This window comes from Diceros bicornis, chromosome 8, assembly GCF_020826845.1.
Source record: "Diceros bicornis minor isolate mBicDic1 chromosome 8, mDicBic1.mat.cur, whole genome shotgun sequence".
Taxonomy (NCBI): domain Eukaryota; kingdom Metazoa; phylum Chordata; class Mammalia; order Perissodactyla; family Rhinocerotidae; genus Diceros; species Diceros bicornis.
In genome coordinates, this window is record NC_080747.1 from 43,660,918 (window position 1) to 43,674,591 (window position 13,674).

The 13,674-nt window shown below is 37.4% G+C and overlaps 1 protein-coding gene across 5 annotated transcripts in view; it reads left to right on the forward strand.

The window, feature by feature from the left end:
- CEP135 (centrosomal protein 135) overlaps positions 1 to 13,674 on the forward strand; it is a 79,321-nt gene that overhangs the window by 42,135 nt on the left and 23,512 nt on the right. For all 5 annotated transcript variants that reach the window (XR_009220969.1, XM_058547119.1, XM_058547121.1 and 2 more), the window contains 2 exons: positions 429 to 506; positions 7,169 to 7,320. Coding sequence is in view for 4 of the 5 variants with exons in the window: in XM_058547119.1 (XP_058403102.1) it covers positions 429 to 506; positions 7,169 to 7,320 (230 nt within the window). In the remaining variant the exon portion in view is untranslated. The remainder of the gene's footprint in view (positions 1 to 428; positions 507 to 7,168; positions 7,321 to 13,674) is intronic.

The following is a 13,674-nucleotide window of genomic DNA, read 5'->3' on the forward strand; positions in this document are numbered from 1 at the left end:
CTGGTCTCTTGCATGGCCCTGTAGTGTTCTGTTTCCTGGGTCTTACTGATCTAATCCTTTCTCCCTGTACATTCTGTCCTTCTTACAGCTCTTCTCGTGTGGGCATACTCCTGAGCTTGCTTAATCTGCTGACTTTCCCCTTTATAGTTGTGCTAATGAATTGATCTGTATAAATCTTTATAAAGGAATCCATACCAATCTGTGTCTTCTGTTACAGTCACACGTGGAGGTAGAGTGTAAAAGATGAGAACCTCTCGGGCTTTTTTTCAGCCCAAAGCTCATTTTTGTAAAATGTATAATGATTTTCTTTCTAAAACATTTCTGTGTCATAAAAAGACAAATAGAATACTGCTGTAGACTTGCACTGCTTACTTTGGTAATTTTATTATCTGAAATGAGTGAACATCTTCTATAAAATTCTCTTTCAGAATCTCCAGGAAATGAATCTTTTTAGAACATCAGAATTAGAGAAAACTATTGAACATTTGACATGTGTTAATCACCAGGTAATTTACCAAACTGGATTTAGGGTATATTGTGTTATATGAATGACTGTTTCAGTTATAGTTTTAATATACTATGTGTTTTTAAAATTACAAATAGCGTGCTAGAGAAGCTGTATAACAGTGATTAGGAGTATGTACTCTAAAGGCTGACTACTTGGGTTCAAATCCATCTCTGTCACTCTTACCTGTAGACAAGTTACTGAAACTTTCCATCCCTCAATTTCTTTATTTGTAAAATAGGAATGGTGCTAGTTCTTACTTCTTAGATTTTTTGTGAAGATTAAATGAGTTAATACATGTGAAGAACTTAGAAGAGGCCTGGCATGTTGTAAGCACTTAATAGGTGTTAGCTATGGTTATTGTTTTGTTCTTGTTTAAAAATCATATAATACTGACATAGAATAAAAAGTGAAATTCACTTTCATTCCTTGAGATAGGGTTTTTTTGTATGTGTTCTGATAGTCTTTTTCTGTCTGTGTTTCATTTTGGCTAGTTTCCTTTACTATGTCTTCATTGTTTTTATTTGTCTACTAATTCAATCATCTGTTTCTGTCAACTTTGGATCAGTTGATTTTTTTTTTTTTCTCCTCATCGTGGGTCATATTTTCCTGCTTTTTTGCGTGCCTGATAACTTTAGATTGGATGTCAGACATTCTGAATTTTATCTTCTTGGTTGCTAGATAGCTTGTATTCCTATAAATTCTCTTGAGATTTGTTCTAGGATACAGTTAAGTCAGATGGAAGTAGCTTAATCCTTTTCAATTTTGTTTTTAAGTTTTATTAGGTGGGACCAAAGTAGCATTTAGTCTTGGACTAATTTTGTTTCACTACTGAGATAAAACCCTTTAGAGTATGCTAGCTGCTGTCCCATGAATTATGAAATTTTCAAATGACTGATGAGAACAGAACCTATTCCTGGCCCTGCGTGAGCCCTCAGTATTGTTCCTCTGATTCTTGGATGGTACTTCGCCTGGCCTTGGGTAGCTTCCTCTGTGCTGAGCTCTGCACAGAGCTCTCTGTGTAAAGGAGCAGGCATCCTTTACAGATCTCTGGAGCTCTCACTCTGTACAGCTGTCCTCCAGTATCTGCCCTGCAAACTCTAACTGCCTTGGCCTCCCTTGACTGTTAGTCCTGTCTTCTGAACTTAGGGGAACCACTGGGCTCCACTTGGGTTCCTTTCCCTATGCCACAGCCTGGAAACTCTTCAGGCAGTAAGCTGGGGCAATTGTGGGGCTCATCTCATTTGTTTCTTGTCTCTCAGGGGTCACTCTCCATCATTTCCTGATGCCCAGTTTCTTGAAAGCCATTGTTTCATATATTTTGTCTAATTTTTTAGTTATTTTAGGTAGAGGGATCCCTGTCACTCAAACTTGCCCTGAAACTGAAAGCAAGAATTAATGAACTGGAAAATATATCTGAAGTACTAGAAGGCATTGGAAAGAGACTAGGTGATGGAAAATATAAAATAAGTTCAAGCCTTAGAGAATAAAGTGAGAAGGTCTAACATATATTTTAGTCAACATTCTAGGAGAATATAATAGAATGTGGGAGAGGCAGTATTTGAAGGGATAATGACTAATAATTTTCTAGGTGTTATAAAAACACAGGAGTGCTCTGATTCAGAATGCACAATGAATTTTAGTAGTATGACAAATCCCAAGCAAGATAAATAAAAAGAAAATCCATACTATTTTAATACAAGATAATAAATACAAGGTAAATAATACGAGATACCTATGTATAAAATTTGCAGGGTCTTTATAGAACACATTGTGCAACCTTATTGAAAGACATTAAAGAAGACCTAAGTAAGTGGAGAGAGATATCAGGTTTATAAAAAAGGTGACAGATACCATGTTTATAAAAAGAATGTAAATTTTCCCCCACATTGAGCTATAGAGTTGATTGTAGTTCCAGCTGAAATCCTAAGAAGGTGGTGTGTGTGTGTGTGTGTGTGTTTGTGTGTGTGTGAAAATTGACAATAGATTTTAAATACATGGAAGCAAGGAATCAAGAATCACAGAGAAATTTTAAGGAAGACAAAATGTGAACTTGTCATACCAGATATGAAGGCTTTCAAGTCAGTAGTTAAGATAGGGTGGTAGTGCACAGGGATTAAGAGAGAATGGTAAAACCCAGTAGGGAGCAAACCCACAAACCCACAAATATATGGAAACTTGATATATAAAGGACTCAGATCAATGGGGAAAGGAAAGATTATTCAGTAATTGTCTCTGAGACAATTGGCTTTTCATGTATACGTATATAAAAAAAGATTGAAGACTACTTCAAATATACCATACCCAAAAATCAGTTCAAGGTTATTTGCAGCCTTGAATGTTCAAGAAATAACTAATTTTTAAAAGAAAATACGGGAGAAAAAATTTCGACTTTGGAGAAATAATAATAGAATCATTTCTATAGCATTTACTATGTGTCAGGTACTTTCTCAACATTTTATATGTATTATTTTAATTCTCACAACAACCATATGAAGTAAATGCTAGTATTATCCTCATTTCACAGATAAGGAAACTGAGGCAGAGGGGTAGATACTTGCCCAGGATCACACAGGTGTCTAGCAGGTGTCTGGTGTCAGAGTGTGTGCTCTGAAACAAGACACAGATAAGTTTGTTCCTTTAGAGAAAACGTAGATACATAGGACCACATTGACAAGAACATCTTGTTTATCAAATAGCCGTTAAGTTGAAGAGACAAGCTACTGAGAGAACAGCTTACTACACATTTAACCTAAAAAAAAAACAGAAAATGTGAACTGACGCTTTATAGCAGAAGAAATTACAAATGATTGATAAACATAAAGAAATGTTCTACCTTGATAATAGGGGAAATAGAAATTAAAACCACAGTGAAAACATTTCACATCCATCAGGTCATCAGAAGTTAACAAGTTAGTGAGTATGTGTAGGTGCTGGGAATGCAAACAGGTCCCTCTTCGGAGAATAATTTGGCATTGTCTAGCAAAGGCATACCCTGTAAGCCAACAATTACGTTTCTAGATATGCACCCTAGATGCAGGTCTGCAAACCATGGCCCCTGGACCAAATCTGGCCTCCAGTCTGCTTTTATAATAAAGTTTTTATTGGAACACAGCCATGCTCACTTGTTTACACATTGCCTGTGGCTGTTTTTATGTTACAACAGAGTAGTGGAAATAGACCATAGGGCTCACAAAGGCTAAAATATTTACTCTCTGGCAGAAAACGAAAAACAATCTAGATGTCAGTTGTGAAGAAAATAGATAAATGGTGGTAATTCATACAATGGAGTACTATACAGCAGCGAAAATGAATGAACAATAGCTACAAACATCAACATGCGTGAATCTTACAAATGTTAAAGAAAACATGCAGTATGATTCCACTTATGTAGAGTTGAAAAACATGCAAACCTGAACAGTATATTATTTAGGGAGTCATACAAATGTGGTACACTAAGGAAAAGGAAGAAGTGAGAAGCACAAGACTCAGGATAGTGGTTACTGTGGGCAAGGGATGGAGGATGTGATTGGAGACTACCCACAAGTAGTTTCAAAGGTTCGTGTAATATTTTTTTAAGCCAGGTGATGGATGCACAAATGTTCACTTTTTATTCTTTATACTGGTGTTTGTACAAGATATACCCAAGGAATTCTGAAAAGTTTTTAATTAAAAAAAACAACCAGTTTCGTTTCCCACCTCCATATCCCCAAAACTACCACTCACAACTCTTTAACTCTTTCTCCTGGTGTTTACCGTCCTGTTTCTAAATAATGTGTTTATGCTGCTTCATCTTACTTTATTGATTTAAGATTATTTTGGTGAATTTCCGTGATGGTAGATGATGGCTTGGCACTCCTCCCTTTTTCTTCCCCCATTACCTCAACGTAGTTTTATTACTTATTTTGCTTACTTCAGTAGTTATTGTTTATATCATCATGACTTCTAGTGGTTCATGGGTCAGCCAAGAGGAGCGGTACTACTCTTGCCATTTTTCTTGTAAATTTTTTTCCTGAAGTTAATAATTGCCTTTGTTTTGTTTTGTTTTGTTTCATTTTGTTACTGTTTTGGTTTTCATTGTACACTTTGCTCATTTTTGTCAAGAACTCCAACATCTCTGCCACATGCCTTTCAATATTTTTGAACATTCAAACCTGTGGGTTCTGTTTTTTCCCCCTGAAGACCTTTCTTGAGCTTTCCGTCTTCTTGCTCCCTTGTGAACTGTGTCTCTCCATAGCTGTGCTCATAAGACTTTCATTGTCCTCTTCTCCTGTGTTGGATCTCATGTTTTCTTCTTTTTTGGTTTGTTCCTTTGTTCTGGTATAGCACCTTCTCCAGCAATTTCCTGAAAAAGAATTCATGGGAGGAAATATTTTTTGGTACTCTGCTTGTCTAAAAATGTCTGTATTCAACTTTTGTACTTGATTTACGATTTGGCTTAGGTGTATGGAAATCTAGATTGGAAAATTATTTTCACTAAAAAATTTGAATACTGTCCTCCACTGTCTTTTAACTTTCTTTGAGATGTCTGATGCTATTCTGTTTTTTAGTCCTTTGTAAATGACATGTTTTTATTTCTGAAAAGTTTTAGGATTTTCTCTTTATCTCTTATTTTTAATTTCTTGGGTGATGTAATATGCTCTTCTATTTTTTCTCTCTGCAACTTTTGTTAGTTGGTTTTAGACCTCCTAAAGAGATCTGAGGTTCTTATTCTTTCTCTCTTATTTTCTCTTTGACTTTTTGTTCTACTTTCTGAGAGATTTCTTCCTTTATCTTCTAGTCCTTCTATTGATTTTTTTTTAAAAATTTTAGTTATATCTTTGATTTCCAAGAAAACTTTCTAGAAAGAGGCAGGAAATATCTGAGGTGTGAGGGTTCCAATATATAGACTCTCAGCCAATCCCCTTGTGTAATTCTGCTCCTGACCCCAGCCTACCACATGGTGCCTCCATGTGCTGAGCTTCTTGAGGGTAAATCAGCTGGCTGCTCATGGGTATTCCCTGTTGTGGTCACTTTAGACCAGTGGTTCTCAACTGGGGTCAGTTCTGCCTCCTAGGAGATATTTGGCAATATCTAGAGAACTTTTGGTTGTTGCGACTAGGGGAAAGGTGCTTTTCATATCTGGTAGGTAGAGACCAGGCTGCTAAACATCCTACAACGTACAATACACGGAGCAGCCCCCAACAAAGAATTATCTGGGCCTAAATGTTAGTAGTTCCTAGGTTCAGAAACTCTGCTTTCGATTGTCTTTTTTCTTCTACTCTAAGTCACTATTCTGTCTACTCTGTTTTCCACAAGTCGCTTGTCCACTCTTATTTTCTTTCTTGTTCTCTGTGTCCTGATGAGTGTATAACTTTTTTATTCCTTTATTGTTATTTTAGCACTGTTTCCAGCAGGAGGGGAAATAAAACGTGTGTTAGTCAGTCTGCAGTTTTAACTGGAAGACTTACATTTATCACTAATATTTCTTGGTTTTGAATTTTATATATAGATCATTATTCCATCTAGAATTTATTTTTGTATGCAAAATAAAATAGAAATCTAGCTAATTTTTTTCTCTAATGAGTGCCTGTCCAACTGTTTTTAGAGTTTATTTTTTTCCCACTTCCCTAAAATGCTACCTTTTCTAAATTTACATGTTTTATGTGTATTTGCTTGTCCGTTTCTATGTGAAATCCATACTATTTTAATTACAGTAGCTTTCTAATTTATTTTGATATTTCATAAAACAAGTCTACCTGCATTATTTTCCCCAAAAATTTTTCCTGTTTTTTTCTTAACCTTCTTTTCTTCTAAATGAATTTTATTTTATTTTTTATTTATTTTTTTTTAACTTTTATTTTTTTTTTTCCCCAAAGCCCCAGTAGATAGTTGTATGTCACATTGCACATCCTTCCAGCCGCTGTACGTGGGACTCGGCCTCAGCATGGCCGGAGAAGCGGCACGTCGGTGCGCACCCGGCATCCGAACCTGGGCCGCCAGCAGTGGAGCGCGAGCACTTAACCGCTAAGCCACGGGGCCGGCCCCTGTTCTAAATGAATTTTAGAATGAAGTCTGTCACCCCTTTTATTTAAAAAAGATTCTGTTAAGATTTTTATTGGAATTTCATTGAATTTACAATTATTTGAGGAAATTTTAATACATTTCCAGTATTGTGTTCCTATTCAGAAACATGGTGTTTTTTTTTTTTACATTGTCAGGTTATGTTTTCTACCCTTCAGGAAAATTTTAGTTTCTTTGTATAAGTCTTGCCCATTTTGTGTTTGGGTTACAATATTTTCTGCTCTGAATTTTCTTCAATTCAGTCCTATTTATTATTTTTTAGAAATTCCTCAAAATTTTTATCCTGCTAATGGTTTCCCTTTCTGTTTTCATTGCTGTTAGGGATATGTTCTTTTCTTCCTTGCTTGCTTGCTTGCTTTTTTTTTTTTTTTTTTTTTTTGGTATCTTTTATTTCCGTGATATTGAGGAGGAGAGATAAATGTGTATGAATGTGTATGCTCATTCTGACATCTAAAACCTAAACTATACACTTGGCTTTTAAAGTATTTTAAATAAATCTAATTTATTTCCTTAGTTTTCTTCCAGAAATATTATTAAAGAGTGCTTAAGGAAAACAAAACTAAGACATATACCTATTAATTTTTTAAATTTAAATTATAGCTTGAAAGTGAAAAATGTGAATTAAAGTCTAAAATGTTAATAATGAAAGAAACAATAGAGTCATTAGAGAACAAAGCAATACTCCAAGCTCAAAAACTTAGCCATGTGGCTGGTGACTCATCTCATCAGAAAACAGAATTGAACTCACTTAGGTAAGTTTATTGACAGTTTTGTTATTTCACTCCTGGGAACGAGTCTGTGGCTGTGTAAGGTTCATAACAGTGGCATTTTGGACTAGGCCTTTCAGTGGTTAGTTCCCAAAGTTGGCCTGGCAGCAGAATCACCCTGGGGAACTTTTGAAAAGGATGGATTTAGGGGCTGATCTCTGGAGGTTCTTATTTGCTGAGTGAATCTGGGTAGGTTTTGAGTATCTGTATTTTTTAATACTTTCACAGATTGATATGATTGCAGGCCAGTTTTTGTACCTGCCACCTTCAAAAATTTCACTAACAGAGCCTTCAGATCATTTGTACTCCATAGTGTAGGACTGCTGAAAGCAACAGAATTTTTTGCTACCTATGTCATTGTCCTTCTTTTTCCTCTTTCAAAGAAATGTAAAATCAGAATATTCATATACAGAGTCTAAAAAGGTGATATGCCTGAAAAATGGTAAGAAAGTCTGTATGGAAAAATAAGCTGCATCTACAGGTTGGAGTCAGGTTATGAAGAACTTGGTATGATAACCAAGTGTGTTTGGATTTTACCTTATAAACATGGAGAACAAACAGAAATTTTTAACCAAGAGGGTGATGTGCGCAGCGTGCCTTTCGGGAAGTGAACTCTGGCGGAATTAGGGAAGCTGGATTTGGAGCCTTAAGAGACTGATGGCAAACAGTGGAGACCATGTGTCTGGACTAAAACAGTAGTAATGAACTTGGAGAACAGAGGCCAGATTTAGGAAAAATTTCTTCATAAAATCAAAAGGATTGGATGACTTATATAAGAATGAGAGAAAGATACAGTAATGCAGAATGTTTACCTTAGGGAGAGTAGATCGTTGGTTAGCCATTCGTCAATTTAGAATACAGAATACTGAAGGAAACAAAAAGTCGACAAAGGTGTTTTCTGGACTCGGTTGCTGCAATAAGTAAAAAGATATTGAAGGTCAGAAGAAGGGGATCATTCTGAAGAATCAGAGGAAATACTTCTCTCTAAATTACATTTGCGGTAAAATCAGGAAAAGATTTTCAACTGTCAGCGTGACATTGCATATGTGAAACTAAATCAATCATGAAGTAGTAACAACTTGAGATCAGAAAGGATTATAGTAATGATGATTTGAAAAAAGATTGAGAAATTAAAACTGAAAGTGTTAGTTAATAGTAGAATGGATATTTCAGAAAACTGAATTGGTGAAATAGAAAACAAACTCAAGAATTTCACCTAGAATTCAGAACTCAGAATGATAAAAAGAAATGATGAGGGAAAAAGAGACACAGATCTAATATACAAACACAGAATTGCGAAAATTTATAGTAAAATAAACAGCGGAATTGAAAATCAAAAGAATAATTAGGAGAAGAAAAGCCTGAGACTAGATTCATAAGGTGTCCCTCATATCAAATAAACTTAATGAAATGAGACCAAGAGCTGGATGTGTCTGTTTAATTAAGGAATAGTGTATTAATTAGGAACTCATATAGGGCATCTCCAATTTTTACTCTTCTGCCGCTCTGACTACGAGTCTTGATAAGTTAGACTTGAGGAACAGTTAAGGTAGAAGCTGCTTTTTTTCCCTTTTTCTTTCTTTCTTTTTTTTTTTTTTTTTTATTTGTGAGGAGATCAGCCCTGAGCTAACATCCGCCAATCCTCCTCTTTTTTTGCTGAGGAAGACGGCCCTGGGCTAACATTGGTGCCCATCTTCCTCCACTTTATATGGGACGCCGCCACAGCATGGCTTACCAAGCAGTGCGTCGGTGCGCGCCCGGGATCCGAACCAGCGAACCCCGGGCCGCCGCAGCGGAGCGCGCGCACTTAACCACTTGCGCCACCGGGCCGGCCCCTCTTTCTTTTTTTTTTTTTTTTTGCAAAGACTACATACATCCTAGGATGGAGAGCTAGCTGAATGGACCACCCTGTCGTCTTCTGGTTCATGTCTATATTCAGCTCCAAAGTACAGATACCATGGTATATTTCTCTCACCCAGACATAGTCATCTATTGCTAGCGTACCTTTTAACTTTTGTGTCCAGCTGACTGGATCTGGTGTTTAATCCATTTTGCTTTTTCCTTCATACTATAGCCACAACTCCCCTTTCCTTTCCTCACAGGAGGCCCTTTCCAGTCTTAGAAGGCAGAGCTTTCAGTGCCCTCTCTTGGGTCCTCTAGCCTATAGCTCCTTTGGTATTTTCTTTGTTTTACTAATACCCTTTTCTCTTGTGAGCTCAGTCTGCTACTTCCCTCACCTAGGAGCAATTCAGTCACTGTGTTATAGGAAGGGATTGTGAGGATTTTTCTCTCTACCTTGTATAACCTGAGGAAATTGCATGATTCCATAACTTTGTTTAGCTCTGACAGAAAAATCTGACTTATCTTGTCTGAGGAAAATGTATCAGTCACATTCTCCTTATCAGTATACTTTGGTAGAACCGTGAGTTCAAGCCTTCAGGTCCAAATCCACAGTTGAACCCAAGACAAAATGTAATATGTATAGCCTGCATATATAGAGTGGAAATAAAGCTACATTATCCAAACCTTGTGCCACTTTCCATATGGTTAAGAGAGATCTTGTTGCTCCTTTAATCACATCAAGTTCTCTTTCCCTTGACATGAAGACATTTAAGAAACTGATACTCAGATAAAGCATATATGTTCCTTTCCATCTACCTACCCGTCTTCTCTGTCCCTTCCTGAGTCAGGCATTTTTCACCAAATTTCAATGCCACCAGTCTTTTCTACAGCAAGCACAGTCTCTAATTGTCCAAATAGAGGCTGTTTGGTCTGGTCTCTTGGTGCGGCGCCAGAGGACATAATACAGAATCTCACTTTATAACCATCCGTTAAACAAATGACTGTTGTTTTTCTTGAATTTTAGCATTTGGTAAGACCTGGCATTTTATGCCCCAAATCAAAACTCCATAATGCTATAAAGCAGTTTTGCTCTACCCAGGAACAATGGTCTATTAGTCCCTCAGAGCATTGCTAGCCAGCCTCTAGAGCCTGGGTCAGTAATCTTTCTCTGTAAAGGGACAGAGAGTCAATATTTTAGACTATGCAGGCTATACATATTCTGTCGCACCTACTCAACCCTGTCTTGGTAGCACAAAAGCAGCCATAGACAATATTTAAATGAGGGAGTATAGTTGTGGTCCAGTACAACTTAATGGACACTGAAATTTGAACTTCATATAATTTTCAAATGTCACAAAATATTCTTCTATGGAAAGTTTTATCAATCATTTAAACATGTAAAACCATTCTTAGCTCTTAAATCTTACAGAAAAAGGTAGCAGGCCATAGTTTGCCAACCCCTGTTCGAGGATAGTTTCCAGCCCAGTTAGACAACTAACTTTTCTCAACCCCATAGTAAACAGCCATTATCCTCACAGCCACTAGCCATGAGGCTCTAAACATTTAGATTCCTGCAGCTGATAACACCCTCATACGGTTTTCAATTCACCTTTAGTTATCTGTGTATCTTCTTCAAAACTAGAGGGTTATGTACTTATCCAGGATCAAATAAATGCAGTAGCAGATTCTCCTGAAAAGGGCCCATAAACTCTAGTTAAGACTTATTATTATGGCAATAGCTATCAGTTGTTATAGTAGGATTTGTCTAGGTATATTCAGAAAAGGAAATATAACTGGTCTCCCTTGAGAAGTATTTATTTGTTAAGGGAATTGAGAACCATTTTAGGTAAGAGAAAGAAAGCTCATAGATTGCTTAGGATGCCTAAGAACTGTCTTCTGGGCATGCTGACATTTTTCTACCAAGACAGGAAGAGGAGGCAGGGCCCTGAGTGAGGACAGCTTAGCTCGTGGAGCTGGACTTGAAAGGGCCAAGGGAACTAGGGCCCCCGGATACCAGTCATCATCCCTTTGCAGAAAGGTGAAAGAAAAGCTAATCCTGATCCCTTTTCCCCTCTCTGGCTCACCAAGCGATGATACTTAATAATAGGCTGTCTCAGTTAGTGGTGGGCCGTAACCGTAGACTCTTGGAGACATCTCACACAGTACAAGGATACCATATCGGTCGCTCTTTCCTCTAAAAGGCCATTCAGATGTCAAACCTACCCCTTTCAGATGGAGCTTCAACTTCATTTTAGAACTTGAACACTTCCTATGAATAAAGGACCCTTAAAGATGCTGACTTTGTTTAAAATATACTGAATCCTGAAAGGAATTACTTTTGCCCCCTAAAATGAAAGCATGCATACCTCCATGTAATGTAATATAACATGAATTGGAGGCTCAGAGAGATGGTCCTATCCAGCCACATGGCTGGGAAATAGAAAGCTAGAACTTTGATTCTGAAGTTAAGTTTTATTGCTTCACTTTGGTGTGAAGTCATCACTTCCCTTTTCTCTGTTTATGGCACTTTCAAAGCTACAAAATTGGTTCATTTTTCCTAAGAACTTTTCTCAAAAGGTTCTCAAAACTTCCTCTTCAAACACCATGATGAACAAATAATATGATAATCACTCAGCGACTATTTCCTATGAACTTTATGCCTCTATTCTTTCATTAAGAAGACCTTTATCTTAGCAACAATATTTCTGTCAGAAAAGGTACGTCCGAGGTCTGGTATGGAATCTCTGTTGTCCCCTTCCCTGTCTACACTAGAATATGAAAAGGTAAAGCTATTTTTAGGACTCACTAAGATCTTAATTTATATGTATAATCAATCAAGATGTTATCCTGCCTTCCTTTATCAATCCTGCTGTTGTTAGGAATTAATCCTGCTTGTGAACTTAGATGTAAAGAGATCTTTACACTTATACTTAGGATTTCAAGCAGGACACTGCCAACTTCTCAGTGTCCTTCATTAGAGACTCTCTGGGCCATTCCATTTTTGAAAGGACCCTATAGCTTACTGGCAGACATTTCTCTTCCACATAGAGGGATGCTGGTCTCCCTGAATTTTTCATAGAAGGCAATGTGATGTAGTAGAAAAACATTGATGCCAGGTTAGACTAGCCTAGATTTGCATATTTTCTTTGCCTTAATAGCATTGTCCCCTTGAACAAGTTATTAGTTATTTATTTCTATAAAATTGGGATAATAGTTCTAATTATGGAACTCTTCTGGGAATAAATGAGCTAATGTTTATAAAGTATCAATACAATGAATATTAGCTTTCTTCTTTCTCCATTCCCTGTAGTTATATCTCTTAGAGCAATAGCTGTAGCTTTTAGGAACAGTCACCTGGACCTCTCAGGTAATTTTATGAAGTAAAATCCTTGAACCTAGAGTCTTTCTGACTTGGTTCTGTTTGGTTGTGCAGTTCTAAAGACGTCAGTCTCAACTTGACTTTCCTCCCTCCCTCTGGGTCATCATTCACTCGCTATTAGAGCAGTCAGGGTAATATCTTTTGTCTTTGAGTTGTAACATGCTGTCTAATTGGCTCCGACTCCTGGCAACGCCGTGAATGAGTGCTGTCCACAAAGTCCCATCCTCAACAGCCCTACTCAGCTCTGTAGACTCATGCCTATGGCTTCCTTTATGGAGTCAATCCATCTCATATTTGGTCTTCCTCTTTTCCTGCTGCCTTCTACTGTCCGCAGCGTAATTGTCTTTTCCAAAGAATCCTGCCTTCTCTCCTGATGTGCCCATAGTAGGACAGCCTCAGTTTTATCATTTTTGCCTCCAGTGATAGTTCAGGCTTAATTTGCTCTAGGACCCACTTGTTTGTCTTTCTGGCAGTCCTGGGTATCTGCAGAGCTCTCCTCCAACACGGTATGTCAAATGGATCAGTTTTTTTTCTGTCAGCCTTCACTGTCACACCCATACATAGTAATTGGAAACACAAGGATGTGGATAATCTTGGCCTGCGTCTCTAATGACACCTTCTTACACTTGATCTTTCCTAATTCTTTCATTGCTGGCCCTCCAAGTCGCAGTCTTCTCTTGATTTTTTGGCTGCAGTCTCCATGTAAATTGGTGACGTGAACTAAGGTAAACAAAACCTTTAACAATTTCATTGTCTTCGTTATCTGTGTTAAAGTTGTGTAGTTCTTCTGTGGTGATGATTTTTGTCCTCTTGGTGTTCAGATGCAGTCCTACTTTGGCACTTTGTTCTTTCACTTTCCTCAGAAGTCATTTCAAGTCATTGCTGCTTTCTGCCAGTAAGATGGGATCATCTGCATATCTTAGATTGTTGACATTTCTTCCACCAATTTTCATTCTGCCTTTGTCTGAGTCTAGCCCAATTTTTCATATGATGTGTTCTGCATACAGGTTAAACAGATAGGGAGATAAAACGCACCCTTCTCTGACACCTTTGCCTGTAGGAAACCATTCTGTCTCTCCGTATTCTGTCCTGACAGTGGCTTCTTGTCTGTAATCTAG